This window comes from Urocitellus parryii, chromosome 3 (assembly GCF_045843805.1).
Source record: "Urocitellus parryii isolate mUroPar1 chromosome 3, mUroPar1.hap1, whole genome shotgun sequence".
NCBI lineage: Eukaryota > Metazoa > Chordata > Mammalia > Rodentia > Sciuridae > Urocitellus > Urocitellus parryii.
Window position 1 is genome coordinate 58,162,611 of NC_135533.1, and position 24,554 is coordinate 58,187,164.

The 24,554-nt window shown below is 36.1% G+C and overlaps 2 protein-coding genes across 4 annotated transcripts in view; one reads left to right on the forward strand and one right to left on the reverse strand.

Moving 5' to 3' along the window:
- Window positions 1-1,363: 1,363 nt before the first annotated feature.
- Psmc2 (proteasome 26S subunit, ATPase 2) lies at window positions 1,364-17,125 on the reverse strand. The gene is made up of 12 exons (XM_026384962.2): window positions 16,978-17,125; window positions 11,682-11,719; window positions 10,935-11,016; window positions 10,137-10,236; window positions 7,041-7,172; window positions 6,373-6,445; window positions 5,867-5,962; window positions 4,866-5,030; window positions 3,781-3,868; window positions 1,886-2,088; window positions 1,696-1,792; window positions 1,364-1,610 (listed from the first exon to the last, which is right to left on the reverse strand). The coding sequence occupies exons 1-12, from the start codon at window positions 17,045-17,047 to the stop codon at window positions 1,453-1,455; spliced, it is 1,302 nt and encodes a 433-aa protein (XP_026240747.2). The 5' UTR covers window positions 17,048-17,125; the 3' UTR covers window positions 1,364-1,452.
- Window positions 17,126-17,200: 75 nt separating this feature from the next.
- Dnajc2 (DnaJ heat shock protein family (Hsp40) member C2) overlaps window positions 17,201-24,554 on the forward strand; it is a 30,471-nt gene continuing 23,117 nt past the window's right edge. The window contains exons 1-2 of one of the 3 annotated variants that reach the window (XM_026384964.2): window positions 17,201-17,295; window positions 20,261-20,362. In XM_026384964.2, the coding sequence (XP_026240749.2) occupies window positions 20,330-20,362 (33 nt within the window). In that variant the 5' untranslated portion in view covers window positions 17,201-17,295; window positions 20,261-20,329. Of the gene's footprint in view, window positions 17,296-17,513; window positions 17,522-18,462; window positions 18,761-20,171; window positions 20,363-24,554 lie in introns of those variants that run through there. The other 2 variants (XM_026384965.2, XM_026384963.2) reach the window with 2 other exon arrangements.

Below are 24,554 nucleotides of genomic sequence, written 5' to 3' on the forward strand. Positions count from 1 at the left end.
TTAGAAAAAAGAATGTTTCTGATCAAAAATCAAGAAAATATTAGTTGGATTTTACAAATGAAGGACTTTAACTTTTCTATTTGAAAACTTTCATAAATATTTCAGTATAACAAGTAGTTTCTATGCTGTCAACATTTTTTGTGACTTAAACATTTATCCAGCTCTCACTATTTTCAATTTATTTATGAATACTGAAATTCAATAAAAACATTGATTATTGTGCTTTGGTCTCAGTACTTGGGGGACTACAGGTAACTGTGGTAGAAAAGGGGATCTGGTGGTAGTTGCATAAGAAGTAATTCTAAGAGATCTATGGGGAATTCTAATGGAACCTATATTTATACCTCACTATAGAAGTTTACCAAAATTTTAAGGCACAAATTTATAAACTGAAAATAACCACTTCTCTGAATGAAACCAACTCTGGATTTTCTAAATTAATTATGTGTACATTTTTATTTCTGTTTTACCTGCTACTACTTCACTGTTTATTAAAATCACCACTGATGGATGAAGTTAGAGAAGATAATGCTAAGTTGGCCAATCCCAAAAAACCAAATGCTCAAATTTTTTTTTTTTTTTTTTTGATATAAGGAGGCTGATTCATAGTGGGATAGGGAGAGGGAGCATGGGAGGAATAGATGATCTCTAGATAGGGTAGAGGGGTTGGAGGGGAGGGGCATGGAGTTATAAATGATGGTGGAGTGTGACAATCATTATTATCCAAAGCACATGTATGAAGATACGAATTGGTGTGAATATACTTTGTGTACAACCAGAGATATGAAAAATTGTGCCCTACATGTGTAATAAGAATTGTAATGCATTCCGCTGTCATATATAAATTTTAAAAAATCACCAATTCTGGGATAATTTGAAATCAGCCAAACAGCAAAGCAAAATATTTATCAAATTATTTTTTTCACTTTAAAAAAGGTTTGGCCAAAAGTTTATTATTCAACATGGTGGAGGAAAACTATCACAATGCATGTGGTCAATATGTAGATGACCTATTTTAATGGAGGGCAGAAGAGCAAAATAAGTGCATAGGTAAAGGAGCTAACAAACTTAGATTTGAATCCCAGCCCTACCAATGAGTAAATTAGGAAGGAAAAGTTTTTGCATCTATTAATTCAAGATCCATTTCATCTTCTTCACTGGGGAGATGGGAGGATATAATGATATAGCCACCAGCCACCATAACCCTAGAATACATATAGTTTAAGCAAGCACTTTATATAATAATGTGAAGCCTTTAAATGGTGGTGGATCAAAACAAGTCAACATACATTGTAACAAGCTTTTTTGCCTATATACCAATAACTTACACTATGGAAAAAAAGAGATCTGGGGGAAAAGCATACAATTTTTAAACCATTTATTTTTTTTGTGAGGTGGTACTAACAAGTCTTAAGATTCTAACTGAAGTTGTCATTTGAAAGCCTTTGAGGCTCAGTTGTATGTCATATAGCGAGGAGTAGCACTGAATTTGGCATAAGACTTAATGACCTTATTTACAGCTTCCAAGAAATCCTTCTCAGTAGCAATTTTTCGCCGTGCTCGGATTGCAAACATACCAGCTTCTGTGCAGACACTTCTAATCTCGGCACCTGTTAAACAAAAAGAAAAAAAACCGCTTAATTATAGTAGCCCAAACAGACAGACTGGCAAAATAAACAACACCTTTTCTCTTACCAGTGCTATTTGGACATAGTCGTGCTAACAATTCAAATCTGATATCTCTTTCAACACTCATTGAACGAGCATGAATCTTAAAGATGTGAGTCCGACCCTAAAAATGAAGGAATTGACAAGTATTAAAATGGAGGGGGGGACACAGAAAAAAATCAAGAATTCCTTTTCTAAAATGAAATAATTTTCTTACCTCTAAATCAGGTAAGCTAAATTCAATCTTTCTATCCAATCTCCCTGGCCTCATCAGTGCTGGGTCCAGAGTATCAGGTCTATTGGTGGCCATCAGCACTTTAATGTTGCCTCGAGGATCAAAACCATCCAGCTGATTAATCAGTTCTAACATTGTTCTCTGTACTTCATTGTCACCTCCAGCACCATCATCAAACCGAGCCCCTAAGAAAACAAGAGAAAAACATTTCATGTCCACCAAGAGAACCAAGAGTAGCACTACTTAATGGTACTGTCAATCTCAGCTCAAATTACCTCTAGCACAAATGCACATCTTACTTTGAAGCAAATCAGGTACACAAAACTAATTAGAAAGTGAATCTTTGCTTTTAAAAGAATTCACCACAGATTTACTTAACATTGTCTCCTTTAAAGTTTAATTATAATTAATTTAGGTAGTGGGAATTACGCAGGGGCACTTTACCACAGAGATACATAACCAGTACCAGTACCTTTTTTTTTTTTTTTTTTTTTTTAAGATAGGGTCTCGCTAAGCTGTTGAGTCTCCTGGAACTTGTGTATTCTTGCCTCACTGCATGAGTAGCTGGAATTAAAGGGGTGCACCATCATGCTTGGCTCCTTTACAGTATTTTGAAGACCTTTAAGGGATTTTGTTTATAAATCACTTAACCACCTCTATTGTTTGATACTTGGTTAAGGCAACTTAAGCACTATTATGGATGTTTGACTATATGCAGGAAATTATCATACTATTTTAATTTTCTCAAAATTTTCCTTTAAAATGTCTAAATCCATAATATAATAAACCACAGCAGTTTATTATGAAGCTGAACGATATATGAAAATACTCTAGGTTCATGTCTTATTTCAACCAGAATAGCAAAAAAGGGGGAAAAAAACAGCCTGCAAATATACTTCTTTTACTTATAAGTTATATAAATGCATATTATTAATGTATACATTAATAAAACACCAAAAATGGACATTTAAATAAAGATTAAAAATACAAAAGGAAGTTTTAGTGTTTGCTTCCTATACCCTAAAACAATGTTTTTCTACACAATCTACTTTGGAAACCAGAGCCTCAAAGTACCCTGACATTATAAGGTTTGTTATAGATGATATTAGAGTAGAACATTACATCATTACACTGCAGCCAAATAATGGCCTTTGAAAACATTAGTGGCACAATGTCCAAACCCAAAAATGCCCATGCAATCTAAAACCACCTAACATCATTACCCAAATAGTTCAAGTCATTTTTGTCATTCAGTTTATTAAATAACAATTAACTACATGGAAATGTGATACTTCTCCAGCCACTAAGGAGTATTAAAGACTACAACAACAGTCAATGCCTATAGGAGAGTTGAGTGTTTTCAAAGTCTATCACATTCATTACTTAATTTTAACCTCTCAAAAACCCATAAGGCAGGAATTATCATTTCCTTTATAATTTGAGCAAACTGGAGCTTGAAGCTTAGTTAAAATAAGTTACCTAGACTACTAATATAGTATCTCATCAAATCTATGAGGCTAACTTATGTAAACTAAAATAATCACCACCGATCAAATTATAACAAAGAGCTTTCACATTAAGAGACAACTCATCTCAATGTAGGAGTTATTAATGCAAGTGCAGAAATATGTATCACAATAATGATACAGTACAAAAATAAAGGCTTTGAAAAATGTCAATGCTATATAGTATTTCTTTTTTCCTTTATGGTTTAGCCCTACTCTTAAGTAGATCTGTGGTTTAAAGGTCCCAGAGCTCATAAAGGAGTCAGAATTAAAATTTTGCACAAGATGAACATAATAGAACTTTAACACATATCACTTTAGAGCTCTTATGAACTCCAATCCTAAAGAAGTTCTTTAAAATACCATTCATACCTCCAATGGCATCGATTTCATCAAAGAAGATAAGGCAGGCTTTTTTTGTTCTGGCCATTTCAAAAAGCTCACGAACCATTCGAGCCCCCTAAAGAGAAAAACTAATTTATTAATTCAGAGTTGGTTTTTAAATCTTTTAGCATAAAGTACAAAGTTATGTTTTAAAAGTTTCACTACTTAAACTCTTAAAGAGTATTCTCAACCATCTTTACCTAAATCTTTTTTAAAGATTGAAGTTTGCTACTAGTAACATCAAATTGATCTTGTTAGCCTCAAAACAATATTAATTTTTCATGATTCTGTTAAATAATACTAACTTAAGGAAATAAAAGCATCTGCTCTATCACTTGGAATTGCTAATTATCAAATTTGATTTATGAACATGGATCAGAAAATCAAAGTATATCTCTACTTGTGTGGCTCCTTTTCTAATTCTTATTTCAAGTATACTTATCATTCTTAGGTTTCATAGTCCTAGTTAGTGCCTAAATATATAGAGGTGCATATATATATATACACATACATACATACATACACATAGGCAATTGATGTTCTCCTTTTCTCATTAGACCATAAAACACTGTCCCTGAAATAAAATTTTATTCACCAAGCATTTCTGGGTCATTTAGCTCACAAACCAGATTTGTATAATGTATACAAATCTGTATACATTGTATAATCCTTGTACCAGGGATTGAACCCACGGACGTTTAATCACTGAACCACATCCCCAAGTCATTTTATTTTTTATTGTGTAACAGGATCTCAATAAGCCATTGAGGGCCTTGCTAACTTATTGAGTTTGACCATGAATTCACGATCATTCAGCCTCAGCCTCCGAAGTCACTGGGATTACAGGGGTACACCACTGCACCTGGGCGTCTTTGTCAAATTATAAATAGTTGTCTTTTTCCAAATGACCACAAGTGAAGGTTTCTGACTTCTGGATTTCTCAATCACCAATTACAATCACACTCAAGAAATTTTAGGCCTCAATCCCTCATAATAAAATGTGAATTACTATTTTAATTTCATTCATCTTCAACAGACTTATATATTCTTTGATTTTGATGAATTTACTTTACCTCTCCAACGTATTTCTGTACAAGTTCGGATCCAATAACTCGAATGAAGCAAGCATCAGTCCTATTAGCAACTGCCCTGGCACAGAGTGTCTTGCCTGTGCCTGGGGGACCAAACAGCAGCACACCCTTGGGAGGCTCAATGCCAAGGTTAACAAACCTCTCAGGCTGTTGACAGAGACAGAATTTTTTCATTTATCATTTCTGTATAATAAAAATAAGACTATGTCTACATCAATATTAGGCCCATAATTTATAATTTGATATAAATAAGAAATATTACTTTACCTATAAGATGTAAAATAGACTCATCAATATTTAAGGTTGAATTTTTGTTGTTGTTGCTGTTTTGGGTAATTGTAGATGGAGAGCATGCCTTTATTTTGTTTTGTTTCATTTTTATGTGGTGGTAAGGATCAAACCCAATGCCTCACACATGCTAGGCAAGCACTCTGCCACGGAGTGACATCCCCAGCCCATCCTGAATGGTTTTTAAAGGTGCTTTATGAACTTTTATGAACAGTTATGAACAAAATATTTTCCTTTTTTTTTCCTTAAGAAAAATTAGTGTTTAAAGAATGAAAGTATTATTTGGTATTTAATACCTAATTTTTCATGATCTAAGTTTATTTTTTTTCCTCTTGATGTCATTAGTATACGTAGTTTCTTCTATAATTAACCTATAACATATTTAACCTAGTGCTAGAGGTAACATCTCAATTTCCTTTACTGATCTAAATAGTAGGTCTTTCTTTTTTTAAATACAAATTAATCATTTCATCCTTTTTGTTCATTTTGTTTGTTTCATTTTTATGTGATACTAAGGATCGAACCCAGTGCCTCACATACTGTAACTTACCTCCCCACCCTTTCAAAAATTTTCATTCAGGAAAATATTAACCTTAACAGCTTTCTAATATGTAACCAATTTTAGTGCTCAATACACAAAAGATTATTACATCTTTCTAACACAAAAATGTGAATGCAATACTGAAATTACTTACATGAAGTAGTGGGGTTTCAACCACTTCTCTCAATTTCTCAATCTGTTCCTTACAACCACCAACATCACTGTAAGTGACATCAGGTTTTTCCTCTACCTAAGAAAGCAATAACATTGCTTCATAAATAATTACTGACTTTTGATTAACTAGTCCAGTACAGTAGACTCAATATCATAAAAGAAAAATCAGACTTATAAACAAGAATTTTAATAAAAATGGAGTACATTGTCCAGTGTCCTAGAATTATTTGCTCTATATACACATTTTTACTGATACTGATTTTTTTTTAATTTTTAGTTATAGGTGGACACAATATCTTTATGACATTAATAAGTAAGACAAACAAGTAAAATAAAGGTTGATAAGGACTATCCCATCTGAAAAATTATTTTTAAATTTTTGGCAATTTTTTGATACATGCCTATATACTTAAATTTGGGGAATAATGAATTCAATTGTATTAGAAGCCATGCCAACCAATTCTTTTCCCTCCCAGAGTTTCTTACCTGCATCATGGTAACTGTTGGGTCAATCTTAGGAGGCAGTGGAATGTGGATTTGATACTTATTTCTGTCCACACTAAGGAGGTAAAAAACATACTTACTAACACATTCTTTAAGCTTTCTAAGGGCCTTTATGTTTAGTCTTTGATCCTTAAACCATACTTTAAGCAAGCAAGAGAAACACAGTTATGCAAAGAGAAACATTAAAACTTAGGACACTAAAACACCAGCCTGACATGGCAAACAACCTACACAAGTGCAATGAAACCCTAGACCCAAAGGGGAAGGGGAAATTTTACAAAATTTACTGAGTGGATTATTATGTATTCTGTAGACATTACCTCAATCCTTGTAACTCTCTTTAAGCAAGTACCTCCTCTACTTATACCATGTTACCTACCTTAAATGGACCAGTAAATTCAACTGTAAAAATTACGTACTTGCTTTATGACATTTGAAACCACACAGAAAAAGCAAAAGTTAAGAGTGGGAAGCAGGGAAGATGATAAGAAGTTAGGGAGTAGATGGATAGAAAAGAAAGGCTGTTTAACTGTACTATATTATTATTAATACATGGCACTGTATTCATTCATTCATATCAAAGCCAAGGTATGAATGTGACCTGATGTCTTTAATAAAAGAAGCGTATTTATTGTAAATAGAAATCTTACCCAACTCTCATCCCTTCTTCAATGTCAGTAGGTGCCACCTGATCACTGAGGTCTACCACGAACTTGGCAAACTGCTTCACATTGATAATGTATTTTGGGTCCTCTGAATCAGCATTAATTATCTTTGTACACCTAACACAGCAAAAGGCTTGATTAGAGTATGAAATCTAAACCACTAATAATGAATTCAAGTAACTAGATTATCAGGACATGTAGGACACTAATGAGCAAGTATAAAGTTGAACTGAACTGTAGAAACTGGGCCACTGTTAAAGATTCCATTCTATGCTCAGCCCCAAGGATCCACTCAATTTTAGCCAGGCAACCAAATTTTCAAATGATCATACCCCTGGAAAATTAAACCCAAACATTTTATTAGGAAGTTCTCAAATTTCTTGATTTTTTTTTTCCTTTTTATTATTAAGGATACCCCTTTATATCTTGATTTCCTTCTTATTTTTCCTAAAAAGACAGTCATATCATCTCATGTCAAATTTAATAGTAAATGTGTTTTCATTTTTTCATGAGTTTTTTCTTTAAAAACATTTTTACTGCTACTGATTCTTAAAAAATTTTTAGTTATAGGTGGACACAATATCTTTATTTTATTTTTATGTGGTGCTAAGGATCGAACCCAGTGCCTCACGCACTGAGAAAACAGCTATCTTAATCAGAAAAAAGTTAAGCTGGCAACCTACCTCACATCATATTAAAAAAACTAAAACAGGACTGGGATTGTGGCTCAGTGATACAGCCCTCGCTTGGCATGTGTGAGGCCCTGGATTCGATCCTCAGCATCATGTAAAAATAAAGAAAGATATGTGTCCAATTATAACTAAAAAATAAATATTAAAAAAAACTAAAACAACAAAGACCTCCAAGGACCTGTGGTTGAACACAAAAACTCAATGCAAGCATCCATTTTTTTTTCCTCTTTAAACATAATGCCACTAGAACCAGAAAGGAATTTTTAAAAGGGAATAAACAGGTCTGGGGTTTTGGCTCAGCGGTAAGGCACTTGCCTAGCATGTGCAAGGCACTGGGTTTCATCCTCAGCAGCACATAAAAATAAACAAATAAAATAAAGGCACTATGTCCAACTACAACTAAAAAAAAAAAAAAGAAAAAAGGGAAATAAACACATACTAAAGAGACCATACACAACTAAATTTTGGAAAGAAGAAAACAGATGCACATGTGGTAAATGAGAGAATCATCAAGAAAAATTGAATCCTAAAGGAAAATGAAGAAGGCAGACATCTTCCTTGATTAGGTCAAATTCAGCAAAGGCTCAGGGACCAGATAGGATGTAGGTGAAGGCAGAAGATGTGGCCTGTACTTCCCTTGAACAGACAAAAGATTACCTCTACTCTCTAGAGTAGAGATCAGCCAATTACTTGTGGGCCAAATCCTGCTTGTTTTTAAACATGAATATCTACAATTAGTTTGTTTTCTCTCTGATTATATCAATTTAAGTGGGGTAGGGAGGGAGAGCATGGGAGGAAGATTATTTCTAGATAGGGAAAAGGGGTGGGAGGGAAAGGGAGAGGGAAGGGGAATAGCAAGGATGGTGGAAGGTGATAGTCATCATTAGATGACTGATGTCTGCCTTCTTCATTTTCCTTTAGCATTCAATTTTTCTTGATTCTTCTCTCATTTACCACATGTGCATCATTTTTTAGTTGTAGTTGGACACATAAAAACACATGTATGAAGATTTGAATTTGGTGTCAACACAGCTTATATACAGAGATATGATAAATTGTAGTATATATGTGTATTAAGAATTGTAATGCAAAAAAAAGAGTACATATATGTATAATGGCATAATTTGGCGTGAACATACTAGTAATAGTATGTACTATTAATCAGTGCAATACAAATTAAAATGAAAAATTTCTATAAAACTGGCAAAAATCTATCAGGAAAACAGGCATTTGACTCAAACCTTCTTACTAAGTAAAGAGTATAAACCTGTTAAACCACTTGGCTTCACAGATTTTCAGAACTGTAAATGACTCTGACCCCATAAATCACTTCTAATAAACTAACCTATAGAAATGTATGCATGTGGGCTGGGGATGTGGCTCAAGTGGTAACTCGCTCATCTGGCATGCGCGGGGCACTGGGTTCGATCCTCAGCACCACGTAAAAATAAAGATGTTGTGTCAACCGAAAAAAAAAACCTAAAAAATAAATATTAAAAAATTCTCTCGGGCTGGGGATGTGGCTCGAGCGGTAGCGCGCTCGCCTTGCATGCGTGCGGCCCGGGGTTCGATCCTCAGCACCACATACAAACAAAGATGTTGTGTCTGCTGAGAACTAAAAAAATAAATAAATAAAATCTTAAAAAAAAAAAAAATTCTCTCTTAAAAAAAAAAAGAAAAAAAAGAAATGTATGCATGTACACAGAGAAATGTTTAATTAGGACACTATGTATAACAAAATTACAAATTGCTTGCTTGTATCAACAGATTATTTCTTTTTTCCCTTTTTAAAAAAATTAAAGAAGTAAATGTTAAAGATATGTAACACCTATGTTAAAGATAACAAAAGATTTCCAAACCAGAGTAGTTATGTCTTAAAAAACCTTCCACGTGTTTCTCTACATGCTGATACACACATAAAGATATGCAGAGGAATAGGAGGACCAAACTCTTTTCAGTAGTTACATTTAAGGAAGAGGCAATCAAAGAGCAAAGATGAGAAGGGAAGTTTTAATAATAAGCTCTGCATATTTCTGTATCATTTTAATCTTTTACTTATGACATTATGTCTTTTTGAATAATTACATAAAATTTTACCTCCAGATACCTTTATAGAAAGTTTTTATTTATACAGAATTTGAAATAAAAATTCCCTATAAATTATTGCATTATCCCTAAGTCTAAAAAGTGCTTGAAAATACAGGCTGGAGTTGTGGCTCAGAGGTAGAGCACTCACCTAGCATGCATGAGGCACTAAGGATCTATCCTAAGTACCACATAAAAAATAAATTTTAAAAAAAGGTATTATGTCCATCTACAACCAAAAAAATAATATTTTAAAAAAGAAAATACTACATAAAAATAAATTTCCACAGAAAATTGTGTATACCTTGCAACCTGTAAAGGCTGTTCACTCTGGAGAGTTTGCTTGTCTGCAGCCAAGTCCCAGAGTGCTGGTGGGGCCAGGCCAGTGTCAGATTCTTTAATACCTACAGAGAGAAAAACAACAAAATTTACCAAAATGTAATACATTATCCTAACATAAGCTTTCTCAATCTTAGCACTACTGGCATGTTATGGGGACTGTCCTATACGTTGTATGATGTTCAGCATCATGTTTGGCCTCTAGCGACTAGATGTCACTAATATTGCCTTCCCCAAAGTCATAAGAATCAAGACGGTTTCCAGACATTGTCAAAGGCCTGAGGGGCAAAATCACCCAACTTGAAAAATCACTGCCCTAAAGTAATTATCAAACCAAAAAATTTAATGAAATACTTGACATCTTTCATGTAGGTCAAATAATGTAAAACTTCACTGCTAAAGTTCCCAAAAAGAAAAGTTTCCACTTCCAGGCAATAATCTGCTTACTCCAGCAATACTATATGAAATAATGTTTTTATTCAAAATTTTATTTGCTGCATTTGTTGGAGTTTACTAAATAAGGCCTTCATCAATAGAAACATCACTTGCTTAGAGGACGATGATTTTTTTAATACATAAGCATTAAGCCTTGTAAAAAAGCAGTGAAAGAGACTGTTAAGTAAGATCCAATTTCTTAACAGAGGAAGAATAATAATTTCTTTTAAAATTCATAATTTATGAAAGATTAAAATTTGCATTTAAACTCTTACTATAATTAACACATTACATTTAAAGAGAGGAAATGGGATTAAAAAATACATACCAGTGAGCTCATTAATTTTCTTAAGAAGTTGTTGAATGTCATCCTCAACCTGCTTAATCTGCCTGGAGTAAGTACTCTGACCCTGGGTGATGAAGATCAATATAATTAGAACATCCAGATATCAACAATTTACTAAACAACAGATAAAAATTTTTAACAATTACAATCTTATTAGTATTTATTGTCCCAAAGCCCATGAAGTGAAACACAGAGTATGTACCATTTTCAGAAGTATTCCTAAGTCAATTACTTTTCCCCAGACCATTTGCCATTATGCAAGATAACAAATAAAAATAAATCTGTTTCTATGCATTTAAACTTTCCATTTCAAGGGCCGGCGATATAGCTCAGCAGTAGAGTGCTTGCCTAAGCAGGCATGAAGCCCTGGGTTCAACTCCCAGCACCATAAAATAAACAAATACATAATAATAATAATAAAAAACTCTCTATCATTCATACCTCAGTTATATACATAATAAGTATAGTAAATATTTCTGTAAATTATTTCAAATATTTTCCCATGTAGTACCACACTTTAATTATGAAAAGTATAAAAAGTATGTATAAGCAGCTTAGATTGCTGAATGCGCTGATCTAGTCTAGACAGTCTTAGGTCATTAACTTTTCAGTGAAGATTACTGTGAACTACCTGACATCCTCCTCTAATTAGTATGGAAGAACAAAACCAAAACTTTTTTTTATTTTAACATAAAACATTTACATTTTCCAGACATTTTAAGGACTTACGTAAGTTTTCAGCAAGGCAATGTCCCCCTCATCCAGAGCTAAAAGAAAAATGACAACAAATGAAATTCAAACAACTTTTCTGTTCAATTCAAATTGTTTTGAGTGCCAAAACTTGAGTAAAATTACAATGATATAAATACAACCATCAAATAGTTCCTGGATTTAAGAAATGACCTAATTATTGGGAAAATGAATAAGTAATTCATAATAAGTAGATGATACATAGTATACATGATTAACATTTATGTACTTTATATAATATGTACCAAAACAACCATTAAGGATCTTTTTTTCCCATTAAGGATCTTGGTTGAATAAATTACACTATGTTATTACAATGAAATACAATGTAGTCATTAAAAATTATAACAGTACAGTAGAAAGCTAAAAGAAGTACCATTTTAAGTAAAACAAGCAGGTTTTAAAAAATACAAGACATGCATATAATTTTTTATATAAAAATTCTTTAAAACACATATGAAGATTAGCCCTAACTGGTGTTCATCTAAATGTTAACAGTGGTTATCTGAAATTTCAGGTGATTTATAGTAAATCCCCATTAAATGGCAATTCTGCATTAATGAATGTGTGTAGTCACTAAAATTATGTGTAAATCCCCCAATGTGCATTTGCAATCATTTGTGATCATGCACAGAATGCTCTCCTGTTTCAGCTCTTATACAGAAGACCACAGGATGGAGAAGGCGGGGCAACGCAATATAGTTCAAGAAACTTAGCCACCAGTTGGATGGGTTTGAATCCCAACTCTGGAATCTGCTAATGGGAACAGCATTAGGTAAGTCAATACTTTTGAACCTGTTTTCTCTTTTTTGTAAAATAAAAACAACAATCTAACAGGATGAGTCACTTTTAGTATCTAAGATTATACTCCATGTGAAATATGTGTGTATTTCCCCTAGGAGCAATGGTTCAGTATTTCCTAGTTCCTATTTCCTAGAATTTATAAAACAAACCTACTATGAGTAACAAAAGTCAACTCTATATATTTCAAGAAAAAACTTTTTTGAGCCTACAAGGACAAGCTATTTTCACAGGGCAGGATCCCACCTTCCCCAATAAGTATGAGTAAAAGTAAGAAAAACATGCAGGTTACTGCCAACTAGACCAATTTAACTTAAACATAGTATGGTTAGTGAGTAATTAAGTAGTTGGATGTTTGAGGCCCTGGTGAGGTAGTCCAAGAATGCTAGAGTGAATTAAGACAGGACATGGCACATCTTGACATATAGGAACTGTACCTTAGGAAGAATTAGCTAACGTATGGAGAACAAACTGGAGTATGTGAGGCCATTTGGAGGTCACAAGAGCCTGACATATGATGGTGGCAATGAAGAGAGAAATAAGGAGCTAGATAAAAAGTCCTTGGAGGAGAAATCTGCAGCACATGGCAACTAAATGCCAGGAACTAAGGAAGAGAAGAATCAAAATGATGCCCAGGCTTTGCACTGCATATCCCAGAGAAGGTGGTAACTTTTAAGAGAAATCATAAGAAAAACTGGATAGTAAAGGGTCTTGGATTAAAAAAAACAATGAAAATAAAGGGGGAAATCCAGTTCAGTTTCCATTTTCTTAAGTTTGCTGTATTACTCTACCTCTCAGAAGAGTTACCATGGCATCTGAAAGTTCTGTTTACAAGGTTAACCCTTGAATGGTATCTGAAAACATGAATTTTTGAGAGTGTTCCCACCATTTCCAGAACTGACAATGAGTAGTAGTTCACTGTCTAAACCCTTTGTACAAACACAACTGCATTTCTTCGAAGAGTGTGAAATTTGGTATGTGGTAGGCAGATGGTGTCTACATGATCAATCCCCAATAAAAAAACTGGGCAATGACTATCTAACAAATTTCCCTAGTTGGTAATATTTTACGTGCTGTCACAATTGTTACTGTGAAAATTAGGAGCACCTGTGTGAATCCACAAACACAACGAACCTTTGAAATTTATCCCTGAACTTCACTCATGTCTCATTTTCCTTTTGTCTTTACTGATTTTGCTTTGTATCCTTCTGCTATAATAAATCAGAGTAATAAGGAAAATAGTATGCTAAGTCCTATGAGTCCACCTAATGATCATTTACTGAATCTGAGGACACAATCTTGGGAACTCCGTAACACCAGTGTATCCCAAAGCAGCAACCTGGAAGGCAGACAGTAATCTGGCTCTATAATTCAGATACCAGTGTATGAAGTAAAAAAGATTAGGGAATTACATTTGAGAGGCAGCAGTGCAAGATGAGAATGAAATCACCAGTAACAAAAATGCAGAGAAACCATGTGAGGACAGGGAGGATAACCAGAAAGATTCAATATGAGAAACCAAAGGAGGCCCAAGTGTAACAATGTCAAAAACATCAAGATTAGGACTGAAAAAATAATAAAGGGTCTTGGATTAAAAAACCAGTGATCAATTAAATTTACAGACACAGCAACCAAACTTCAGGAGGTTTAAAACTTAATAAGAGCTACATGCAGTGACACAAGCATGTAATCCCAGCAACTTGGGAGGCTAAGGTAGGAGGATCACAAGTTCAAGGCTAGCCTGAAAACTCAGTGAGACCCTGTCTAAAAAAAAAAGAGCTGTGAATGTAGTTCAGTGGTTGAGCATCCCTGGTTTCAATTCCCAGAACCACCAAAAAAAAAAAAAGAAAGAAAGAAAGAAAGAAAAAAGAAAAAAGGAGCAGTAGTGAAGAAATGGACTAGTGAGCATAATAGTAATAATAGCTGCCATTTATTGAAAAGTTCACTGATTACAGATAAATAAATGCCATAGATATAATATTTAATCCTATATAAACTTGTAAAGTGAATACAATTGTTTCCATATTATACATTAGAAAAACTGAATGTGACTCGTCCACTAAGTAAGAAGCAAAGTCAACATTCAAATCTTCCTAACTCTCATGTCCACCCTTTCAGCCACTTTCAGATAAGAAAATGGGTTGTAGCTTGAAAGGATAGATAGAAGAATAGAAAGATCTTTTCAAGGGCTGGGGTTACAGTTCAATGATAGTGTTCAATTCCCAGCACTTCCAACATGGGCAAACACACACAAACACACACACACAAAACAACAACAAAAACACTAATCTTCCCAATTGTATGTGGTTTTAAGATAAAATTGATATTAGTATATTCACAGGAACAAAAGGAAAGCCCATAAGAAAACAAACAAAAGAGGTGGTAATTGATGAAACAAAGTTCTAGAGGAGGAAGGGAAAGGGTCAGGAACAGATATGGGAAGGTTAAGACTTGACAGAAAATAACATCACATTCTGAGGCAGGACCAAAACAAAAAATGGAATATAATAGAAAAGTTAACAGTGCATTTTCAATCTTCTCAGCAGAGAGAGAAAAAAATCATCAGCCAGGAAGACTGGGACTAACTGAAGACTTGAGAAATGTGTAAAAGATTTGAAACAACCACAAAGTGAATGGGCATTAGTAATAGTTCTCAGTTGAGACCTGAAAGATGGAGTTTGAAGTAAATTCATCAATGAGATTTCTGTGACTTGTTGAACAATGTTGGCAGCCTATGAGCAGAGAAAAGACAAGAAACACTGAGACTTTCAGAATTAAACAGAGAAAAAAAAAATGCAATGAGCAAAAATTGGGTATATTAAGTTACCACAAAAAAATAGGAACGGTCTGAGCAGGGAAGAATAAGATACCAGATCGAAACAGATCAAAAGTGAGGTCAGGTTAAGGTTCAGTGATAATGAAGACTGAAGAGCAAAAGGTTGTGAAGGAAAAAGAAATGTGAAGTTTAATAGAAATTAAGTAGCTTCTGTTAATAATAAAGTCTAATAGTATCAACTTCTTAGGTGGTTAAAGGGCAATGATAACAGAAATTACCAGAATTGAGGTGATCAATGATCATCAACACAACCACTGAAAATACTCAAAATGATGCCACAGAATAGCAGGCCAGAACAACAAGGGGTTTGAGAATGAAACAACCTGGGGCTAGGCCTAAAAATGTCATGTATTTGTTAGATAACCTTGTAAAAACAATAAAATCTTAGTATTAGTTTCATCACCTGAAAAACAAGAGATAACACCATTTTACCTTCAGTGTTTCCGTAAAGATCAATTAAGATACCGATTAAGAAACACCTGAATTTCAATATACATAATATTAGTTGTAACTATGTCCAAATTTGTTAATTTTACAAAACAACATAGAGAATCACATAGATCACTATGCATATCAAATAGCGAATTTCTGTGATTAGGTTTTCTCACAGGTACTTAGTACCTCTGAAATGTTCAGTCTTACAAGACTTTCAAGGAGTGAAGGACAGAAAATGCTTTTTCTTTGGGAGGAGGGTGTAAATGGTGAAAAAGGGGTTCTAGTAAAAGTTGAAATTACAAAAGGGAAGAGAAAAACATTTCAAAACACCACAATGACATTTTTCAATAGCTCAAAAGAAATAAATGGCAACACCTCTTCTAGAATTTACACTACAACTTCACGTGGAAGTTATATGAACAAGGTGCTTTATAATGGTGACCAGGGAAATCTAAACGTCATTAATGCCTTATTAAATATATTATCGTACACCCACACGATGGAATACGATATAGATGTAGAAAGACAAACAGCATTACAATGAAATTATTTCTAAAAATATATTTTTAAAAAGAAAGATGTTGAAGTATGTAGAGCATGCTGTATTTATGTTAAAAAAAAAGAAAACACAAAAGTAGAATTGTTTGTATAGAAAACGTCTAGAAGGATACGTAAAATGTCAACATTAGCTGCTTCCGCGGAGAAGCTGGTGGCTGGGACCAAGGATGGGAGACTTCAAAACGCCTCTTTCCTAACTCTCGAATTTTGAAACTTGTGAATGCATTATCTAGTCAAATAAGTTGTTGTTATTTTAAAGACAATGTTGTCTCAGGATTCTGGCTACACAGTTATAATACCAAATTGTCACACTTTGGGGGCCGTTGGCGGAGGTTCAATAAGAGGATGAGGTAACCAAATACCGCCAGGCGAGGGAATTTCTGCAGGCCTGTAAGGCCCTGCAGAGTGCGTAACATCTTCAATTCCCGTGAGATGGAAATTAATTAAAAATTTGACCAGCAACAGATGAATTCACAACTTGAAGCGGGAGGAGGACGAGAGAGAAGGCAGGCCCGGGATTGCCGCCCCGGTCTAAATTACTGGGTCAGAAAGGAACAGAACACCGAGCCAGGACGACAATCTAGCTCCTCTCCAGTGCCAAGGCTGGTCCCACCCAGCTCCGAGCTCATGCCTGTCTCAACTGACCTCGGATGGGCTTGTCGTCCTTCTCTTCTTCTTTGGTTTTCCGCTGATCGGCACCGAGGTAATCCGGCATTTTTAGGATGCGAGTGCCTCCCTTACTTTCTCAGTGATTACACAGCATCTTCCTCGCTTCCGGTGGTGCTTTCCCTTTCCCTTCCCCACCGGAAGTAGAACCGGCTCCTGGTGCCGGTTTGCTCTGCACCTGAGAGATGACGAGAGCCTTGTAAGGAAACACGTTCTAGCCCCGGTCGTGGCTGGAGGAAAGCGTACTTGTTAGAAGGAAACGATGGTCTCTTCTGTCCCCTCGCCGTCTCTAGTCTAGTAAGATCCCGTAGCAGTAAATTCCAGGACCAACCCTGGCTCAGTCGATGAGTTTAAATCCTGAGTTAGTGTGGCCAGTTTGTGTAATGTGTTTAATCTCTGAATTTTAATTTCCTCCTTACCTCACAGGATTAGGAAGACGCCAGATCAAACAGTGTTTGCAAAATGCCTGGAACAAGTGATGGATAGATGTATAAACGAGAACAAAGAATATTTTTCTCATAGGGTATTAATATCCAAACTATACAAAGAATTCCTCCAGCTCAATCAGAACAACTTTATTTTTAAGATGGGCAAAGGAAAAGAAAGGCAGGCAGGGAGGCAAAGAACTTGAGTCTACATTTCTCTTAAGAAGGTATATAAAGGACAGACTACATGAAAAGGTGTTCAACATAGCTGCTTAGGACAGGCAAATCAAAACCACCTCAAACCCATTAAAATGGTTACTATAAATTTTTTTTTAAAGTAAGTTTGGCAACGATTGGGGGTGGGGGTGGGGAATGAAATTACGTATACCCGATAGGACTGTAGAATGGTGTGATAGCTTTGGAAAAGTTTTGGGGGGCGGGGGTTGCACGTTTTGAATTTTTTTTTTTTAACCTCAGTCATAGAAGGACGCTTATAGTAGAAATACAATTGACTTTTAATATACATCAAACAAACAAACAGAACCCTGTCATTGGAAATATCTTGAAATAAGAATTCATTCTATTAGGACAGGATAAAAATAATGCTGGCCTTGAAACAGAATCTAACGCTAGAGGGTGTTTTTTTTTTTCTCCAAATGATTATTAAAAGAGATAAAGCTGGTAAACGAATAATAGCATGACAGATTGCATCACAGGTATACGTACATAAGTATATGTATTTGTACAAGTAGAGCTACTGGTAAAAAACAAAAATAAATCAGTGGTTAGGTTCAGGCTAATACATAAAGAAGGATCTTGAAAATTACAATCTAGAAGTAGCTGTTTTACTGTGTGTGTGTGTGTGTGTGTGTGTGTGTGAGAGAGAGAGAGAGAGAGAGAGAGAGAGAGAGAACATATGCAAATAACTTTTAAAAGTTATTTTCTACAGCTTGTAAAAATAATCCTTTCTACATGGGTACTAATAAGTCTAGGAACCGTTCTTTCGTGCGCCTTGGTCTCCAGCCGGATCTGAGTGGGTAGAGGAACTAGGTTGCCGCACACGTTGGCGCGGATGGGTGGGGGTGGGATTGGCGTCCACACCACGAAAGACCCATCCCGGAAGTGCTTGCTGCTCGTGTCCACGCGCCGGTTCCTGGGAGTCGTAGAGCCTAGGCGCGAGGCTCGGACGGGGAGGTAGAGCTGGAGGGAACGCAGAGGGCCTTCCGCCGGGGACGTGAGCCGCTGCGCCCGCGGGGCTAGCCCTAGCGCCATCATGCTGCTCCTGCCGAGCGCCGCGGACGGCCAGGGCACCGCCATCACCCACCCTCTGACCTCTGGTACGTGCCCACCAACTCCGGGTCCGTCCCGCTTCAGCCGCCCCTACCTCAGTTTTCTCTCTTGCAATCATGTAATTTCTCTACCCTTGACCCCGGCGTTTAGCTCGTGTTCTGTGGGGCAGTCACAAGTGCCCTTTTGCTCCCTGCTTTAAAGTAATCCTGCTCTAGATTGGAAGACTGAGCGGCTTGGGGGCATCTTTCTGCCCCTAAGGTTGTTTCCTTTTCTTGGGGCTGCTGACTCATGGATCCGTCTGAACACTTCGGGACCGAACTCTCCAGTACCCCAGAAAGATACCCATAAGCATCTCCTTGCTTTCGGCGAAGAGACTACCAGCTGCAAACACCCCACGTGTCTGGGATTGTACAAAGCCTTAACACTTTTTTCCTCCTGTACGTTTGCTCCGGCTTTGTAGTTTAAACGTCAGAACTCAGACACTGCTCTAAAGTATTAAAAGACCCCTCCTTGTGCTGCTGGAAAGGTTGGCGGAGATAGACTTTAAAGGCAGTCATAACAAGTGAAACTTGTTCTGCTGCTGTAGATTCTTAGATTTATAGCTCAGGAAAGTTGTGGAAGTCTCGGGTTTCAAATTCCCATTGCCACTTTCATTGGTGCTTGTTAAATGTGGTTTTGAGTGTATCCCCCTTCCCTGACCTAAATTGCTATTTTTCAGTTACCAATATACAGATATACAATGCTTTTCTTACAACAGTGTAGTTTGCAGAGTTCTTTTATGCGTTCTCAATGTTTCTAGGAACTAAATGACGTACGTATTGTTCCCATTTTATAGTTGAAGACCTCTCTGAATCATTTCAAGATACACTGTCAAACCTAGATTAAAGCTCATAGCTTCTGAGTTTAGATCCCAAGGTTATCTAACAGCACAGCAGCATTAGTAAGTCCCCATCAGCTGCTTGTAAAATTATCTTTAGGAACAATCTTGCTAGTGAATCCTTAAAATTATTAGGAGCTATTTTAATTCAAGATTTTAATAATTGAGATAGTTTGAGTTGATTTTTTTTGGAGGTTAATTCCTAGTGACAGTTTATTATTATGTATTGCTTCATTTCCATTATTGGTATAAAAGTAAAGCAATTTGCAACATTTCTTCCTGTTCCCTACCAGTCTTTTATCCACAGAAAAGTATTGGTTTATTATGGACATTATTGAATGGTTTTATATTTTTTTAGTTATCTGGACAAGTTTGATGGAATACTCTGTAGATACTAGAAATGATAATTTCTTGCTACCCCTCATGTAAATAGGATGACTGCAATTATTTTTATAGTTGGTGATTTTAAAATTATATTCTAATGGCATCACTGTTTTAATCTTCCTAAGAAAATATATTGCCCTGAAACAGACTTGTTTCATGTAATACATTGAAGCCTCTCTTACCAATTTCAATCACAGCCTCCGCACTCTGTCAAGTTGAACCTGTGGGAAGATGGTTTGAAGCTTTTGTTAAGAGGAGAACCAGAAATGCTTCTGCCTCTTTTCAGGAACTGGAGGATAAGAAAGAGTTATCAGAGGAATCAGAAGATGAGGAATTGCAGCTGGAAGAGTTTCCCATGCTGAAAACACTTGATCCAAAAGACTGGAAGGTATTTAATCAAATCTTTTGCTCAGTCAGTGCATATTGACATAGGCAATATTCCCATGATTTTCCATCCATGTTTTTAAGTGGTACAAGATAAGCATAATTGAGCCCTTTTTGATTGTTAAGCCCAGAGTTGGGATAGCACTAGCCATAGTAGAAATCCAGAAAGGTTTCACAGGAAAGATTATTTTTAAGCTGTCTTCAAAGGATGAGTGGCAGTTAGTGAATCAAAGAAAACTAGATAGGTATAGATACAAAGGAGAAAGAATATGTTCCACTGTAGAGGATTAAAAATGAGTAGAGTGGGATACATAGGGATGGTTGTGAGGAATTAGGCCTAAAATGTACTCTAGACCAAACTCTGTTGTATCCTTTTTATGATATGCTGAAGAAGGAGTTAAAATTTTATTTTCAGGACAGTAGGAAGTCATCAAGTTTCTAAGCTAATTGTAGAAAAATGATTTTCCTAGTAGAAGAGAAAAGTGCTTGAAAGTGGGGACAGACCTAGAGGGAGAGTGAATAATTTACTGAGATAGGGCTGGTGCAGTAATCCAAGCCTGTGAATAAGGAGATGAACTAAAATTGTGGCTGGATTTCAAACAAGAAGAAACAGGTTTTATTTATTTATTTTGAAGACATAATTGCCAGGCCTTGGTGACCTTACTTGTATGGTACAGGAGAAGGGGAGGTATTCAGAAGGTTTTCAGCATTCTGACTTGAGTGACCTGCTGGAGTCAGTAACCAACACTAAAACGTAGGATGAGGAATTTTGTAGAGAATGTTACCTGTATCCAAATTTAGCTTTGTCAAAAATTGAGGTTCTAGGGGCTGGGATGGGATGTAGTTCAGAGGATCTAGCCAGGCATGGTGGAACCACTTGTAATCCCAGCAATGCAGCAGGCTGAGGCAGGAGGATTATAAGTCCAAAGCCAGCTCCTGCACCTTAGCAAGACCCTGTTTCAGAATTTTAAAAGCTGGGGCTGTAAAGCTCATTGGTAAAGGATCCCTGAATTCAATCCAGTACTTCAGGGTGGGGGGTGGGGAGCTCTAATAACCACATTGATATAGATGGTCTGTGACCCCAAAGAGATACTAGAGCCAAAGACATTTGAACTCATTGGCACAGGGTGGTAGTTGAGGCTGTGAGAAATTGAATAACATCAGCTGTGGAGAATATAGACAAACAGGTATTATATGTGTATGTTGTGGAATTAGAATGCCTGAATTTGAGTCTGTTTCCATCACTCTGTGCACTGAGACCTTGGGAAATTTATTGGACATCTCAATGTCTCATTTCCCTTGTTAAAACAGTAAGATTATTAACAGCTTCAAGGGTGTAATGGGGATTAATGAAATGATACATATAAGGCATTTAGTGCTTGGCACATGATAAATGCTAAACAAATTGTGGATAATAAGGTTCCTGTGTCTTAGGTTGTTTTGAGGATTAAATGGGGGAAAGCATGTAAATAAAACCCTCAAGAGAAAAGCAAATAAGCACTCAGAAACTGTTAGCTGACTCTCCTGTCATCAATTTCAAAAGAAAAGGACTGAACATTGAAGAACATGGTTATTTGAAGGGGAAGGAAGAAAAGGAACAGCAAATGATACTAAGGAGGATTGAAAAAAAAATAGGGAAATAAAAGAAATGTATTGGTTCAACAAAGATTTGTTGAATTTTAGGCACTATACTCTTCTAGAAACCAAGGGAGGAAGAAGTCTCAAGAAGGAAAAAGCATTCATCAGTGTTACTGCTTCAGAGAGGGGTTGCTCATAGAACATGAAATGATGAAAGGTCATTGAATTTGAGAAAACAAGTATACATGGCTTCATTGAAAGCTATTCTGGTAAAAGGATTGAAAACAAATTTCTTGGTGGGGTGAGGAGTGATCAGGGAATGATGATGTAGAGATGTAGATATAAAATACTGTCATAGCTGGATTGTAAAGAAAGAGAAGATAGTAACTTGGGGTGAAGGCAAGCTCAGGAGAAGATAAAATAGGGGAATGTTGAAGTTAAAAAAAAGTCTTAGGTATAGAAATGACATCAGAAGTAAATGACATCAGAACATAGTAATGGTTGATTCAGTGTTCAATTAATTATTTTTATTCATTAAGTATGAATCAAGCCTCTGCTGCTTGTCAAACACTATTATAAGTACCAAGGATATTATGCCATACAAAACAGCATTGTTGCTTCCACATAGTTTATGTTCCATTGAGCGGACAAAAAATAATGCAGAACATGTGTCCAGTAAGCTCCAGGCAAAGAATTAGAATAGGGTGATATGAATAAACTGTCTAGGTGACTAATTTAGATTGAGTAGATGGGAAAGGACCATGAGTTGACATTTAAGACAAAACATGAATGATTTGCAAAGATGAAAGAGAATAGTATTGCATGTAGAGAGTTTATGCAAAGGCAGAAAGAAGAAACTGAAAGAAGGCAACTTGCTGTGACAGAGGGAAGGGCAAGGAGTAGTGGTCAGTGGAAAGCCGTTAGAGCATTTTAAGGCCTGGTCATTTTCAAGAACTTTGGAGGAAACAACAACCAAGTCGAAGTGCGGGTCTCATTTAAGGATAAAGGATAAGAATGGGGTGGGTACAAAGAGAATATGCCAGGCAGGGAGAAAAACTTAGGAGGCCTTGAAGTGAGAAAAGGCTCAGCATTTTCAGTGAACTAGAATACCAATAGAGAGTCAGAGGCCAGAAGGTTAGAGAGAGGGAGTTGTTCTATACCTCTGGCCATCAGAAGGGAGGTCTGTACTAGAGTTAGTTGGGGGTCTTCAGCATGTACCGAGTATTAGGTATTATATCATCACGTTGGATAAAATCCCCCAGAGGCCTTGTTTGCACATTTTATACAATGTGAGAGATAACCCCGAAAACTGATCTTTGAAAGTCTTCAGGAAGCCAGTAAAGGTGACTAAAAATGTCTGCTGGAAGGTGGAGGGGAATGTGGAGAATGGATTCACATTAACTCTTAAAAGAGACAATGTTTCAAGGACAGCCAATGGAAGTTGAAGTCAAGTGAGGGTGAAAATACCCATGGAAACAAATCTCAGCACCTGTGGTGAGAATGGTCAAAGCAGACTAGATTGAAGTGGGTTGAAAAATGAATGCAAGAGGATAAGAATGTGGTGTGAACAGCTTTCTCAAGAAACTTAACTGACAAGCAGAACTTTGGGGAAGGATGGCCTCGGAAGGGTTTTTAAGGATGAGAGACAATGGCATCTTATGTATTGATGAAAATAATCCACTTGAAATTTAGAAGAAGGTGAAAGATGCTAACCTGAGAAGCTTAGGATGGATTTCAAAACAAAGGAAGCTGAAGTAATTCATCATGACAGGAAAGGCTTTCTCAGTTGTGAAAGTAGGGAAGGAGAACGTGTCCAAGTGCAAGGAGGTTGGTAGATTCTGACATTTAAGTAGGATAATACTAATTTTTAATGGTTTTCTTCAGGTATAATTGATATACAAAAAAACCCTATTATACATCTAATTTAGTTTGGGATAGCTTCGCTTTTTAGTTAAGCAGCAGTCACGACTGTCAGCTTGGGGATGGAGAAAGGTGTGTGAAGTATGAGGGAAGGCTAGAGGACAGAATGTTTGAAATAGCTAGGAAGTAGAAGAGTGAACTGATTTCCAGACATAATAAAGGATCTATCCATGTGATGTTCATATCTTGAATTTGAAGGAAAACTAGTCAGTCCTATTTGACTTTTTTCTCCAATGTTGTGTGCCCTCAACTCCTCTTCCTCTTCACCTGATAGCTATCTTCATTCTCCAAGATGGAATGCACAGTTTGGGTTCTGTAAGGAGCCCTCATTCTAGTTGCTACCTCAGCTTATAAATTCACTAGATGTTAACCAAAGGAGAAATGAAAGCAGGTACTTCCTATCCACAGAAACCTTTTCCCTTGGTTTGATTTTTACTCAGTCTACCTTCTTTACTCCACATGGTTCCTCATTTTGTGCTGTCATTGTCCACTGACCCAATCAGAGGAGCTCCTGTAAAAAATGCTCCCTTTGGTTCTGAAATATTCCTAGATATACCTTGATTTCAGAGGGCTACAGGGTATTAATAGATGTTGAGAGAGAAAAGTGTACTTTCGAGTAATTTTAGAAAATGCTAGGTGTTACAGGCCTCTTTGTGTTTGTTTTCCTTTTTGTAATTGGAGGACTTTTTGGAGCCCTT